This window comes from Pholis gunnellus (genome assembly GCF_910591455.1).
Source record: "Pholis gunnellus genome assembly, chromosome: 21".
Lineage (NCBI taxonomy): Eukaryota > Metazoa > Chordata > Actinopteri > Perciformes > Pholidae > Pholis > Pholis gunnellus.
Window position 1 is genome coordinate 16,815,039 of NC_136548.1, and position 13,100 is coordinate 16,828,138.

General features: G+C 42.5%; 3 protein-coding genes across 3 annotated transcripts; 1 reads left to right on the top strand and 2 right to left on the bottom strand.

The window, feature by feature from the left end:
• Nucleotides 1-1,631: 1,631 nt before the first annotated feature.
• On the bottom strand, nt 1,632-4,228 carry g6pc1a.2 (glucose-6-phosphatase catalytic subunit 1a, tandem duplicate 2; the record flags this gene model as incomplete). The annotated part of the gene is made up of 5 exons (XM_079182262.1): nt 1,632-2,253; nt 2,477-2,592; nt 2,862-2,982; nt 3,787-3,896; nt 3,999-4,228. The coding sequence occupies 5 exons, from the start codon at nt 4,226-4,228 to the stop codon at nt 1,751-1,753; spliced, it is 1,080 nt and encodes a 359-aa protein (XP_079038388.1). The 3' UTR covers nt 1,632-1,750.
• Nucleotides 4,229-5,198: 970 nt separating this feature from the next.
• On the top strand, nt 5,199-7,821 carry g6pc1a.1 (glucose-6-phosphatase catalytic subunit 1a, tandem duplicate 1). The gene is made up of 5 exons (XM_079182263.1): nt 5,199-5,537; nt 5,626-5,735; nt 6,280-6,385; nt 6,489-6,604; nt 6,771-7,821. Exons 1-5 carry the CDS (start codon nt 5,320-5,322, stop codon nt 7,283-7,285), a joined length of 1,065 nt encoding a protein of 354 aa, XP_079038389.1. The 5' UTR covers nt 5,199-5,319; the 3' UTR covers nt 7,286-7,821.
• psme3 (proteasome activator subunit 3) lies at nt 7,540-12,985 on the bottom strand. The gene is made up of 10 exons (XM_079182264.1): nt 12,851-12,985; nt 11,950-11,982; nt 11,779-11,841; nt 11,378-11,482; nt 11,233-11,281; nt 10,929-11,047; nt 10,583-10,719; nt 10,176-10,230; nt 9,846-9,932; nt 7,540-9,760 (listed from the first exon to the last, which is right to left on the bottom strand). Exons 1-10 carry the CDS (start codon nt 12,890-12,892, stop codon nt 9,680-9,682), a joined length of 771 nt encoding a protein of 256 aa, XP_079038390.1. The 5' UTR covers nt 12,893-12,985; the 3' UTR covers nt 7,540-9,679.
• Nucleotides 12,986-13,100: the final 115 nt, after the last annotated feature.

Here is a 13,100-nt window from a genome sequence, read left to right on the forward strand (position 1 = left end):
TACCCACACCGTGACACAGGGAGGAGAGACAAGGAAAGACACCATACCGCAGAGCTCATTTGATGTTAAATGTGAAAGATAAATACCTGAATTATCTTCTATGAGAATCTAAAATGTAAAAAAGACCGCATTACTCATCCGGTGCTACGCAAACACTGTGTTTAAGATGGTTCTGTTTCGCGCATACATGCACATTTTTGCAACACACAACACGTGTGTTTTTGAAAATTGTACTTAGAGTATTTGAGTAAAAGTACTTAATTGCTTTCCACCATTAGGTAGTTCGCTTGAGTATTTTCATGTTATGCAACTTTAGCACATTGCTGAAGCTAATATTGTACTTTTTACTCCACATTAAAGTTACTGTGAGGCTGGCAGCAGCGGCAGTAACTACAGCTGAATAAATAGTGGAGTAAAAAGAACATGAAATGTAGTGGAGTATGAGTACCTTACAAAATAAATACTCAATTTAAAGTACAAGTACTAAAGTGCAGTACTTTAACCGCTGTCTCTAACAGTAGTAACATTAAAATGAGCTCAAATCTTTCTCATTAATTCATTCAGTCACTTTGAAACAACAAAAAATGATGAATGAACCACGCAGTCATCGCTGATTGAGGTAATCAGCCACTGATCTCTATCTGTGTGCGTGCGTGCGTGCGTGCGTGCGTGCGTGCGTGCGTGCGTGCGTGCGTTCTACAAAACACAAACAGACAAATATTGAATGTTCAGCTCCCACCGTCGTCTTTAGACGGCTGCATGACGTGTGGATCCGTGTCATCGCAGCATGTCAGGCTAAAGGCCAGGGCTTCAGTGGCGAGTTAATGATTCATATCTCAGTCTGTCTTTGTGTTTTTATATCTACGAGGTTATACAACAGACAGAAAAGGGACATGGGGATTTCTGGAAGGGGGTCATGTGTGTATGCATTTCTGTGAAATGAAACATTTTGTCCTTCACTTGTTGACGAGCAAGAAAGGGAATAATTTGGCTCCTCGTTGAGATGAAGACAAAGTTGTCTTTTATTTTCTGCCTTCAAACTGAATCCTTGTTGCATTTGTTGTCTCATTACAGAGTTTGAAGGTAGGTTGAAGGCACGTTGTTGTCAAATTACTTTTACTTTTGTTACTTGAGGAACATTTTGTGGAAGTTATTCACCTGAATAAACTTTTGAATGCTGTGCGTTTACTTGCGAGTATTTCTTACATTGAGGTACTTTTACTTCAGTACTTCCCAATAGTAATGCGGAGGCTGTTGACTGTGATGGAGCAGATACACGCTGATTAACAAAAGGCTAAATAATCATCAGTCCAGTCAAACATAAACCAAGTCATTGAAGACATTTTTCAAGATATTTTTTTATTAAAAATATTCAAAAACAGTTTCAAAAATACTTTCTTTCACATTTAAAATACAGTACTGATACAGTTGAAATACTACGTGGAAGCTGTGAGTGACTTGTCTGAGGTTTAACATGTGCATTTGTTCATTGTTCGTCCTTTTACAGTACAGGATATTTTTGCTAAATTCATAATTGGTCTTTGTAAGTGCCACCGGACATCCTGGATAGTGCTTTCACTTGGCGCTCACACAGTTCAGTGTCCAAATCACACCAGTGACTGTTTCCCATCTCAGAGGCTTTGTTTTTTTTTTTATCCTCCTGAAGATCAGCTGGACGCATGAAACGCAACAAGCACCAGAGGAAAGTTATTTTTTAAGTTGTTAGTTATTACTCCGTATAGTCCCGAGTTCACAGTCCCTTCTTGCTCTGCAGGCTCAGAGCTCCGTTCACGCAGTACGGGACGATGCTGACGGCGACCAGCGGCACGGTGGCGCTCTTGCAGAAGGACAGCAGGTAGAAGAGGGCGGCGGGGTGCGTGGGAGGCTTGAAGGAGTCGAACAGGTGCAGCAGCACCAGAGAGCCCACGACGCAGCCGACTTTGCTGCTTTTGCTGCCGCTCCTCTTGGTCTCGGTGTAGAGGGGCGAGTGCAGGCCCAGGCCCAGGCCGAACAGGGTGCCCATGTTGCGCAAGAGGCTGGCGAAGGGCGTGGAGTCCAGGTGGACCCACTCGGCCTTCACGCACCACTTCTGGGCTTTCTCCAGGGTCCAGAGCAGGTCCACGCCCACGGCTTTGAGGACGAGGTAGAAGCCCACGGCGAAGGAGGTCAAGAAGAGCGTCGTGTAGAAGTACTTCTTCATGCTGGCGCTGTAGATCCACTGAGTTCTGTTCAAGGCTTCGGCCACGATCATACCTGCGATCCATCAAAACGGCACCGGTCAATATCATGAGATGTTATTTGAGAACACAAGGAAGAAATGAAGAAATGTAGAGCGAAGTGAGCAAACTAGACCATCAGTTAATTCTCACTATTAAAGTATCCGATTCATTTTAATTAATGTAAAAAACATTTGCTTCACAATTGTTCTTAGTCAATCGTCGGCTGAATTGAGGTATTAAAAGATTTCCACACTGACCAGTGATGACGCCGGCGACGACCTGGTGGGGGAAGTGGGCGGCGATGAAGACCCTGGAGAGACAGACGCACACCTGGACTCCCCAAAACAGTGTCCACAAAACCGCCCTCACATACCTGCCAACAACAACAACAACAAACCTTCATTGTTCTATTCTGAAAACTGACGGTGCAGCAGATTTAAATGAGTAAAAGCCTGAAAGCAATATAACGATTAGCTCGTTATTATTCTCAGCTCGTCAAAACAACTCACTCACAATCTCCCTTTTATTTCTCCAAACCAATAGTTCTCAGGAGTCAATGATCAACCACGGCTCAGGACAGATAGCGTGTCCGCGGTGATAAGCTCCGAGGGGAAGAAAACAGCGAGCAGCGTTCCGACTCACCACTCCTTGTTGGTGGATTTCTTGCCTCCATATTTCTTCTTGCTGGTCACGATGGTGAGGATGGAGGTCACCAGAGTGTAGTAGACACCGGCGGCTCCCATGGCGTGGCCAGAGGGGCTGCCTGGACCACACACACACACACATGCACACGCACACACACAGACAGATAGATGTCAGTGGCTGATCATGGTTCATTCATTTGTTGTTTCAAAGTGACTGAATGAATTAATGAGGAACATTTTAGCTCATTTTAATGTTACTACTAATAGATATAGTGGTTAAAGTACTGTACTAAGTACAATCATGAGGTACTTGTACCTAGTATTTCTATTTCATGCTACTTCTACAACATTAACTTGTCAGCTGTAGTTAATTTTCAAATTAATATTTTTACATATTTTACAACATATTATTATATGCGCAAAAAAATAACTTCCAAACAACCTAAATGTATATAAAGTACAAAGGATAAAGTACTCTGGAACAGTTACAATGGTTAAATACTACTTGTAATATTAACTATCTAAAAATATAATATACACTTATTAAGTACTTTTACTTTGGAGACTTGCTAATAATACTTGTGTACCTTCATTTTTGAATGCAGGACTTTTACTTGTAATAGAGTATTTCTTACATTCTTTTACTGGCACTTTTATTTAAGGTTTCCACCGAAACAACAAGGCTGGATTACAAACAGAGCAGGTAGTCGCCCATAAGCTTAACTTCACTGTGTGGAAACTGGTTTGTGGTAAAATATATTTAAGTGCAAACACCAAAACAGAATATGAATGTGTCCTATTTTAGTAGCTGATCTTGAGGCCCTCGTGTCCACACCTGCACCCACACAAGTATATTTATTTGTGTTTAAATTTACCGCGCAGCAAACTCGGAAATGCGTAATACACAGTGTGTCATGGCTCACCTGGGCCGGTCTCACAGGTCATTGGATACTGCTCGATGTGAGGCCGATCACCGTTTGCATAATGAGCCGTCTCATGGACCCACCAGTAAGGCCGCTCCCCAAACAGAATCCTGAAGATGGCGACAAGACACATGCACTCTAATTAAGTTTTTTCTTTTTTAAATAATTAAATGTTAAGGACATTTCTAGTTCAAAGATTCAGCCCCGCTCACCATTTGAACACCAGGTTGAGCCAGTCTCCGATCACGGCCACCCAGATGAGCTTGATGCCCACTGAAGACCGCAGGTGAAACCAAAGCGGGAAGAAGATGAAGAAGGTGTTCCTGAGGTCTGCCGCCCAGGAGACCCAGAGGAAAAAGCCCTGGGCATCTGGGTAGTTGGCCTGCAGGTAGTGGGTGGAGCTCACCCCGAAACCCTGTATGGCGTCCATGATGGCGTCCATTTTTGCTTTCGAGAGAGAGAGCGAGTGAGAGGGGGGAGAAATCTCAGGCCGGTGCTGCGTGCCAAGAAAACAAGAGCGCTGCTTATCAGTAACACAGCTGGTTGGCTTTATACCAGAGGGACCCACCACCCAAACGCATGCTCACGCTGATCTTTGGACCTTGCACATGTGCAATAAAACACCGGGAGTCAGGAGAGTTTGGGTGGTTTGTCACACAAACATGTTGGAAATAAAGCAGGAAAACAAGATGTGAATTGGAGTCTTTGTCACCGGACTGTGAGCAGCACGGGGAGGAAGTCGGTCGACCAACAAACCAAACATTTGCTTTTCACTGAACTGCAAAAAAATATTTTTAAACATCAGCCAAGTTCTCTCTCTCTCTCTCTCTCTCTCTCTCTCTCTCTCTCTCTCTCTCTCTCTCTCTCTCTCTCTCTCTCTCTCTCTCTCTCTCTCTCTCTCTCTCTCTCAATATCCTCTCTTTCTTATGCGGGCAGCCACTTGTGTAATAATTCATCAGTTATGTAATTGTGTTCTTTTGATGATTTGGTGGAAGCATTTGTACGTTACATAAGGAGATCAATGATTAAATGATTGTTTTGGAGGAGATAGTCGCTAATAAAACTTGCCACTGCTCTGTGGTGACAAAACGAGGTTTGGCAGAGACGTCCCCCAAAAGATGAGCTCATATTTTATCTTGTTTTGAGGGACACGATGTCATCATCTCTCACATCTGTTGTCCTGAGAGGAAAGACACAAATGACGCACACTCCACACCATCCGTGGACCATTCATTGATCAGATAATAGTGATATTAAAAACAAGGTTTTCCTAGAAACCCGTGATCCGTCAAAAGGGGGCGGCAGCTGATATCTGTAATGATGGATTTTGGCACAGGAGGCCTCGAGGGGTGTAACGGTTAATGAAACGGTCTGCAACGTATCAAAGGCAAACAAATTCACCAGCCTTGATTAAAGTCCAGTGCGGATCACACGCAGAGAGGCAGGGCTAGACCATCTGCCCTGTAAGAGCTCGGCAGCAGCACTAACTGACCCAGATTTGGTGCACCACCCTCAAGCAGAGGTTGTGATATCATGGATCTCCTCCACAGCTGGGGGGTCGAGATGACGGTCCATCTGCAGGCCACGTACGGCCGGTACGAGGGCCTGTTCAGCCTGGCGGCCGAAGTGGCCGACCTGCGCACCGCGTACTTCTACTTCTTCCCGATCTGGTTCCACCTGCGGAGGGACGCGGCGCTCAGGCTCATCTGGGTGGCCGTCCTCGGAGACTGGCTCAACTTGATCCTGAAATGGTAAAATACCGCTGTTCGAGCTCGAGACACGTCAAAAAGAGAAGAGTTGTGTTTGGTTTTTTAGTTCTCTTGGTGTTTCCTGTGGCAGGGTTATGTTTGGGGAGCGGCCGTACTGGTGGGTTCACGAGACCCGCTTTTATGGAGCGGGACCGGCCCCGTCGATGAGGCAGTTTCCCATGACATGTGAGACTGGACCAGGTACAGTTCATGGCCTGTAGTGGCCTCACATGACTCGATTGATTGTGTCTGTTCAGATCACTTCTTTAGTGTTTGACGAGCGCTCGTGGTTTTCTTTGAATGAATAAGAAAGTTATAAACTTCATATCTTTGGCGTTTTGTAGAGATTTCTATCTTTTCATTTATTTTTGTATTGCACAATGTCTCCGTTTTGTTGACGGTTTACTGATTGTATTTTTTCTCAGTGTGCATTTATACAACAGCAGAATGTAACTAAGTCCATTCACTAATGTACTGCACTGAAGCTCAAAGTTCAAACTCTTGGATTTTGTTTTCGCACCACTTGTTTACCTTTACTCCACAAGATTTGAGAGGGAAATAAATAAATATAGATTTGAGTCAGAAATAAAGTGTGCATGAATACGAGAGACATTGCATAAAGTCAGACTTACTAATAAGCAATAAAAACCATGAAAAACTATAACAAGAAATAATTTGTCAGCTATAGCTAGTTACTTATCTCTGCAGAAGAATGTCTGAGATTTGAAGCCTGAGTCTGTTGCAGGAAGCCCTTCAGGTCACGCTATGGGGTCAGCTGCGGTCTGGTACGTGATGGTAACAGCGCTGCTCGCTGTTGCAACAGAGAAGCGATGCCCTCCGTTACTATACAGGTGAGTCTGTGAGGAAAAACAATTATTCATCTCTATGAAACATTTAAAATAAAACTGCCATCTTGTGATTCATCTTGTGCACTCAGTATTCCCTCTCTGTCAGATTCTTGCAGATAGGCCTGTGGGTGCTAATGAGCCTGGTGTTGGTGGTGATCTGCATATCCAGGCTCTACTTGGCGGCCCACTTCCCACACCAGGTCGTTGCTGGAGCCATTATAGGTTAGTCTACCTAAATACTGCAAGACTTGTACATTTTGCAGGGATGAAAATGAAGATTTATGGTGTATGTTGGGCTCCAACATCAGGGATGTGGTGAGAGGTACAGAGGTATATGCAGTAAAACCATTACTCCCCCGATGGACCTTCTTCTCCGTTTTTGTGTCAGGTCTACTTGTCGCTGTGGTTGTCTCGAAGGAGAAGTGGATCTACAGCGTCAGCATGAAGAAATACTTCTACACGATGCTCTTCTTGACCTCCTTTGCCGTGGGCTTCTACCTCGTCCTCAGTGCCGTGGGCGTGGACCTGCTCTGGACCATGGAGAAAGCCCAGAAGTGGTGCGAGAGGCCCGAGTGGGTCCACCAGTCCTCCACGCTCTTCGCCTGCCTCATGCGCTGCATGGGCACCCTGTTCGGCCTGGGCCTGGGCCTGGGCCTCCACCCACCCCTCTACACCGAGAACGAGAAGAAGAAAACAAGTGGCGGCTTCAAGACGGGATGTATCGTCGTCTCCTTATTTCTGCTTTGGCTGCTGGATGGATGGAAATTTCCTTCTGAAAATCTTATGGCTTTCTACTTCCTGTCTTTTGGTAAAAGCGCAGTTGCACTTTTAATCCCGACCGCGCTGGTTCCCCGGGTGCTCTGCTGGATTTGCGAGGGAAAGAGAGAAGACAAGAACTTGTGATTTCATGTCAACTTGTAAAGTTTAGAGTCAATTATTAGTTTAATTTTCTATGATTAGTAGGATTGTTTCATACTCAGTTATTGTGCCGGCCTTGATATCAGTCCCTTTAAAGGAATGTGTACTGTCAAGAGTTTAGGAAATACGCTTATTCGCTTTTTTATCAAGAGTTAAATGATAAGATTGATACCACTATGATGTCTGTACACTAAATATGAAGTTACAGCTAGCGGCTGGTTAGCTTAGCTTAAGGGAAACAGCGAAAGTACCAAAATGTCAATATGTGTGATTTTACAACAGGGTTTGTGTTTGGCTAATCTTTTTTAATGTTTTGCTGGTTGCGAGAGATTTTAACGTTTTGTTCTACAATTTAAAATAGATCAGTAAACAAGTGTCTTAACGACTAAACATCCTCACTCGCTCCTTTAACGTCAACAAGAGTGGATTTTTATATAAATGTAGTTTGAAACTTAGAATACAAAAGTGCTTTTTCAGCTCAATGTTGTATTAATGATGGAATAAAAACAGTTTTCACTTTCCCTCTAAATGTTCCAGAGTGATAACCGCTCAATTCTCCGACAGGAACAACCATTAAATATTAACCAGAGCACGCTCCTGTCACTCGCCGGTCCCGCAGAGCCATTCAAAAGAGACACGGGGGGGTCAAAGGGCAGAAAGACGACACGTGCGTCTCTCAGGGCTGTAAGAGCGGCGCGCTGTTCAGGCCACATATCAAAGCGTGCGATCAGCAGGATTGCAGAGACAGATTCTACAACACTTCTAATTATATTATAAACCAAAAGTAGTTACGTTAGTCACAAAGCGAGGAAATGTTGACCTAATATAGGAATCTTGTGTACTTTAACATATTTTCAATCGAGATGAAAGGCAGGGTCAAGGTGAGACCCCCTTTGATGACATTATCAGTGCGACATTTCCCAACTGCTAACCCCACGGCTCCTCGTTTCCTCAGAGGGCTTCTTTGCTGTTTTCCGGCGCTTATCTCGTGAAGCCATATCTATATGGTGCTCTATGACGTCAGGGAGAGAGAGTAGGACGCACAGAGAGCACTACGACTGCTTCAGGCACATTATGCAACACTACGCTGTTTACATCAGTTTATATTTGTCGGCTCAGCGGTTGTTTTTCTCAGTCATGATGTACAAATCTAATTTCATCACCATGTTCCCATCGGAGGAAAAACACCAACCTCAGTCTGAGAAAGTGTGTCAGAGGTTGAGCACATTTCCCAAATGTAATCAATTCAGGCTCTCGACCCAAATAGAAGAAGAAGATCTTTGTTTTTCTCTGCAGGTCGTCATTTTTCGGCTTCATCATTTCCCTCTAAATTGTAGTAAAAGTATAAAACAGCATAAAACTGAATTACTCCAGTAACATTACCGCAGCATTACTTTGACCTTCTCTCATAATCTACTGGCATTAACAGTCAATAGATTACATTTTTATTAGATTTTCTTGCGAATGTGTATTTAGTGCAGAACTAACTGCACACGATATATACAGCATAACTTTGTTGTATAACATCAGTATGTCTTTGTGTGCGTCTGTGTTGGTTCTTCCTTTCCTGCAGACGTACAGAATGACGGAGTGACATCTGCAGGTCAAGAGGGAACATAGCAACGTTTTCCTCAGTTCTAACAAAAGGTATTTTACTGTATGCCTGAACACAAACCTACAGTATGAATGTAAATTAACATCTTGATATTTGCATGAAAACATCTTCTCTCCGACATCCAATAAGCAATTTTTGCAAACATATAAATGCCAGAAATAGTTTTTTCTTTTATCAAAAAACGTTTTATTGAATAGAATGAATGCCTCAACACAAGAGATGCTTTGGTGACTCATGAATTTTCACTGAAAACTAATAAGCCTGTGGATCTACAACCTGCTTAGTATTCATCTGTAACGACTACATTGTGTAATGTATAACATTCGGAGAACAAACTAAATCCACTAAACGCCCTTCCTCCGGATGAAGACGTCCAAAATAAGACTTAAATAAACAGAAAACATTCAGTGAAATGAAACAAACCACTCGGCTCTGAATTCTTCTTAAAGATATAAATGAAACTATTTCACAAAGATCTCAGGACAAAATGTTCAATTCAAATTAAAATACACACAGACGCTTTGCTGACGTCTGTGATTTTCGATCTCACCATTTTCCTTCAAAGGGTTTTTAAAACAAGAAAAATATTTAACATTTAAAACAGAAACATGTGCATTGTGTCCGTCTATGTTCTTGTACCGGGTTGTGTTGATTGTACTGAAGTAGGTGGAGGTCTAGTTGTAGTCCAGAGGAACATGGACTACAACTAGGGGGGGGGGGGGGGGGGGGGGGGGGGGGCTGAGGCTCAGACGGCTGCATGAACATCAGTACAACGCCTCTGTGTTACAGTTTCGAGGCCTCCTGATCTTCTCAATGTTCTTCAGGATCATGTCGTGTAGCGTTACCTTCACGGAGAAATAAAGATACATTGTAATCACGTGGAAAATACGGCTTAAAAACCCAAATAAATAAATATATATAATAACTTACGTATTGATTTCTGAGCTCAGAAACTATGATCTTCAGACTGATGTATTCCTTCTCATCAATCTCGGTTACTGTGCGCCGATAGTCCTCCTAATAAATACATTATATAAAGTTAATGTCTAAAGTCATTCACTTAAACGTAGAATTACAAAATATCACGAGTGAAAGATCAACAATAAATGTGTAATAATAATAAACATAATCAGAAGTATTAAATGTCCAAAAGGATGTACGGGTCAGTAATTTATGTAGGAGAGTCAACAAGAGTAAAACTAAAAGTGGTAAAATACAAAAATCACATTATTCTGTTCTTTTCAAATCATTTTCACTTACCACATGTGGATATTTAGCTATTTTAGAAACCAGCTTTGCCCTTGTGATGTAGTATCTAGAAGTAAAGAAGAAGAAGACAAAGTTTTGGCTCCGACAGGTAAACAATGCAGAACCAAACTTGTAAATAATAAAGACACAAACAAACAAACAGGAAGAGAAACTGCAGCAGATAAGCTATAGGGGCTGGGTGTCAAAATGAAATTGATCTGTTGATATGCCGTTTCCTGTGGATGCGTGAAGCTTTAACCCTTTTAGTCTCGGGTGGTCAGCCGTTGGTTCTTATCGCACCAACATCTGGCCACGAGAGAGACCAGCTACTGAAACATCAGCCCTAAAGCCATCCGGTGTGGCACCACGTCAGTGCCTCATACGTTATTATGTAGAATATGGTTAAGACGTCTACAGACCTTGACGTCTGGTCGAGGTAAGACGCTGCCTCTCCTTCAACTGTTCTGAGTTCAGCTACCGTCTCCTCTTGGATTGACACTCCGAAGTTGTTCCCGTCTTCTATCCTGGGGATGAGCAGCTGCACCCACATTTTCACCTGCAGAGGAACACAAACAAAACAAAACACGGCTCAGAAAAAGCAGAAAGCAACTTTGTCTTTGGCCGTCTGGAAAGGATTGCTCAGCATACATGATATTTGTCTTTCGACGATGTTCCATAAATGAATCTTCATCAGTCCAACACGTATTTTACACATTTGCACTCAAAGTAAAATAACATCACTGAGGCTCTTGGTTCATTACTTACTGTGTTACATTTCTCTATGAGCGTCCTGATCTCTGGTTTGACCCTCTCAATGAGCTCAACGAGGCTTCCGTTGCTCTTCATCATCCCACCAGGCATGACGAAGACCTTGGTGCCTGTCACTGGAGGAAGAAGGACAACAGGGTAAAATAATGAAGTTACAAGCATGTCAAGAGGAGGCAGGAATGACGGCTATATCTAAATAAAATGAACGGAATATACTTTAAATTGTGTACATCCAGCCAGAAAATAGCGTGTAGCATGGAGGGTTCTTTCACTTTAAGTCTGTTTGACCTCTTTTACTCACCCATGTCCCCCCCACCTCCATCCTCCAGCTTTCTCTTTTTGGCATTTTGCTGTGGAACAAAAGAACAACAGGCTCAGGCTGCACTCTCACTCAGTATTTACTGTAAGCTTTGAGGATTCAGTGAAGCGCTATAGTGGAGCCTCACCGCTTCTAGTCCGTCATGCAGGTTTGAGAGCAAAACGGGGTCCGGCACCGTCAGGTTTATCTCCGAGTGGATCTCCTTCAGGTCAGCGATGTTGATGATTGGATCCTGAAAAACATCAAAGATACTAGCTGAACATCTTTCATTTACAAACTATGCGCTGCGCCTTGAGAAGATTACCAGACGTACTGAACACTTCTTGTCTTTGTAACAACTTCAAACCCAAAACGGACGAACTATAAACCGAATGAACTCAACTACCCATAAACACTTTCTGTTACTGTCCAAGAAGCTTATTTTATCATAAGATATAGAGTATAAATATATTTATAGATCTATTTATCAAACACTTAAAGATGTAAGACTATACATTGTGTATTTAGTTGAATGAACCGGTAACTGACCTTTAAGAAGTGATCAAGCTCCAGCAACTTCTTCGGGAAAAAACTTGCAACTAAATCTTCGGCCTGAAAGAAATGCAAACTTTTAGTGGCTTGAAAACCAAATGTTTCTGAGAGCCGTGTGTGAAACAGCGGTCACAGTATATTTGGTTTTAGAGGTTAAACGATACTTACTTCTGAAGTGATTCGTTCCCTGAAAGCGTCAACCTGCAAACAGAAAAGAGTCCAAATATCAGACCCACTGCAGCAGTAAATATATTCAATAATATTAATAAACGTGGTCGCAGACTTAAGTTTCAGTAGACTTAAAGTGGGTTTAGTGGTGGAAAGTAACCAAGGACATCAACACAAGTACGTAGGTACACATTTGAGATAGAAGTACTTCACATGAGTATTTCCCTTTTCTGTAACTTTATACTACTACTACACTACATTTGTCTGACAGCTTTAGATACTTTCCAGATTACAACATCAACATCCCTCATGTCCAGCTAAAACAACAATCGTACGTGAATGTTTTTGCTGAACTAAATGTTTCTTTGTGTTGAGAAAATTATTATTCTGCGAATTAAAATGATTTAAAAACCCAATTGGATGAGCTTGAAAAGACAGACAGACAGACACTTTATTTATCCTGCAAGGGGAAATGTGTTCGCTACAGCAGCATTATGGAACAGCCAAAGCAATAAAAGTAACAGAGAAAAAAATATTAAATGTAAAAAAATGCGCAATATATACAAATACAATAGAATAATATTAAATTAACTAACTAAATTGGCTAACTTGGTAGCTAAGGCCTTTTTGGGGCATGGACTCCTCCAATAGGAGTTATTTTTACGCTGTAACGTAAACGTCCCTTTACACCAACATGGGGCCTCACGTTACCGTGACACTGCACCTGTCGGGAGGTTTGACAGGTGTGTTGTAACAGAGCCGGTTAGCCGCTGTTAGCTAGCTGCTATTAGCCTTGAGTTCTCCTAGCATGCTACACAAACGTGGCTAACATGCTAGCAGGCAAAATGGCAACAACACGTCGTATAACCTCAACTAGAGCTTCCAAAAACACAAACCGTACCTTGGTTTTAATTTCATTGTCCACCTTGAGAAGTGAAGACATCTTATGTGATCAAAATAGGCGAAGAAACGATTTTTCCCAACAACAGTGTGGCTTATTTTAGCTGTCAGCCACACTTTTGTGAACTTAAAGATGACGTCGTTGACACGCGACAGAGGAAAGGGGAAGGGGGAAAAACGATGTTTTGACTGCGCCTGCGCGGAAACGTAATCGTATTTTTTGTTTGTTTCTTTGTTTGGTTTTTATTTTA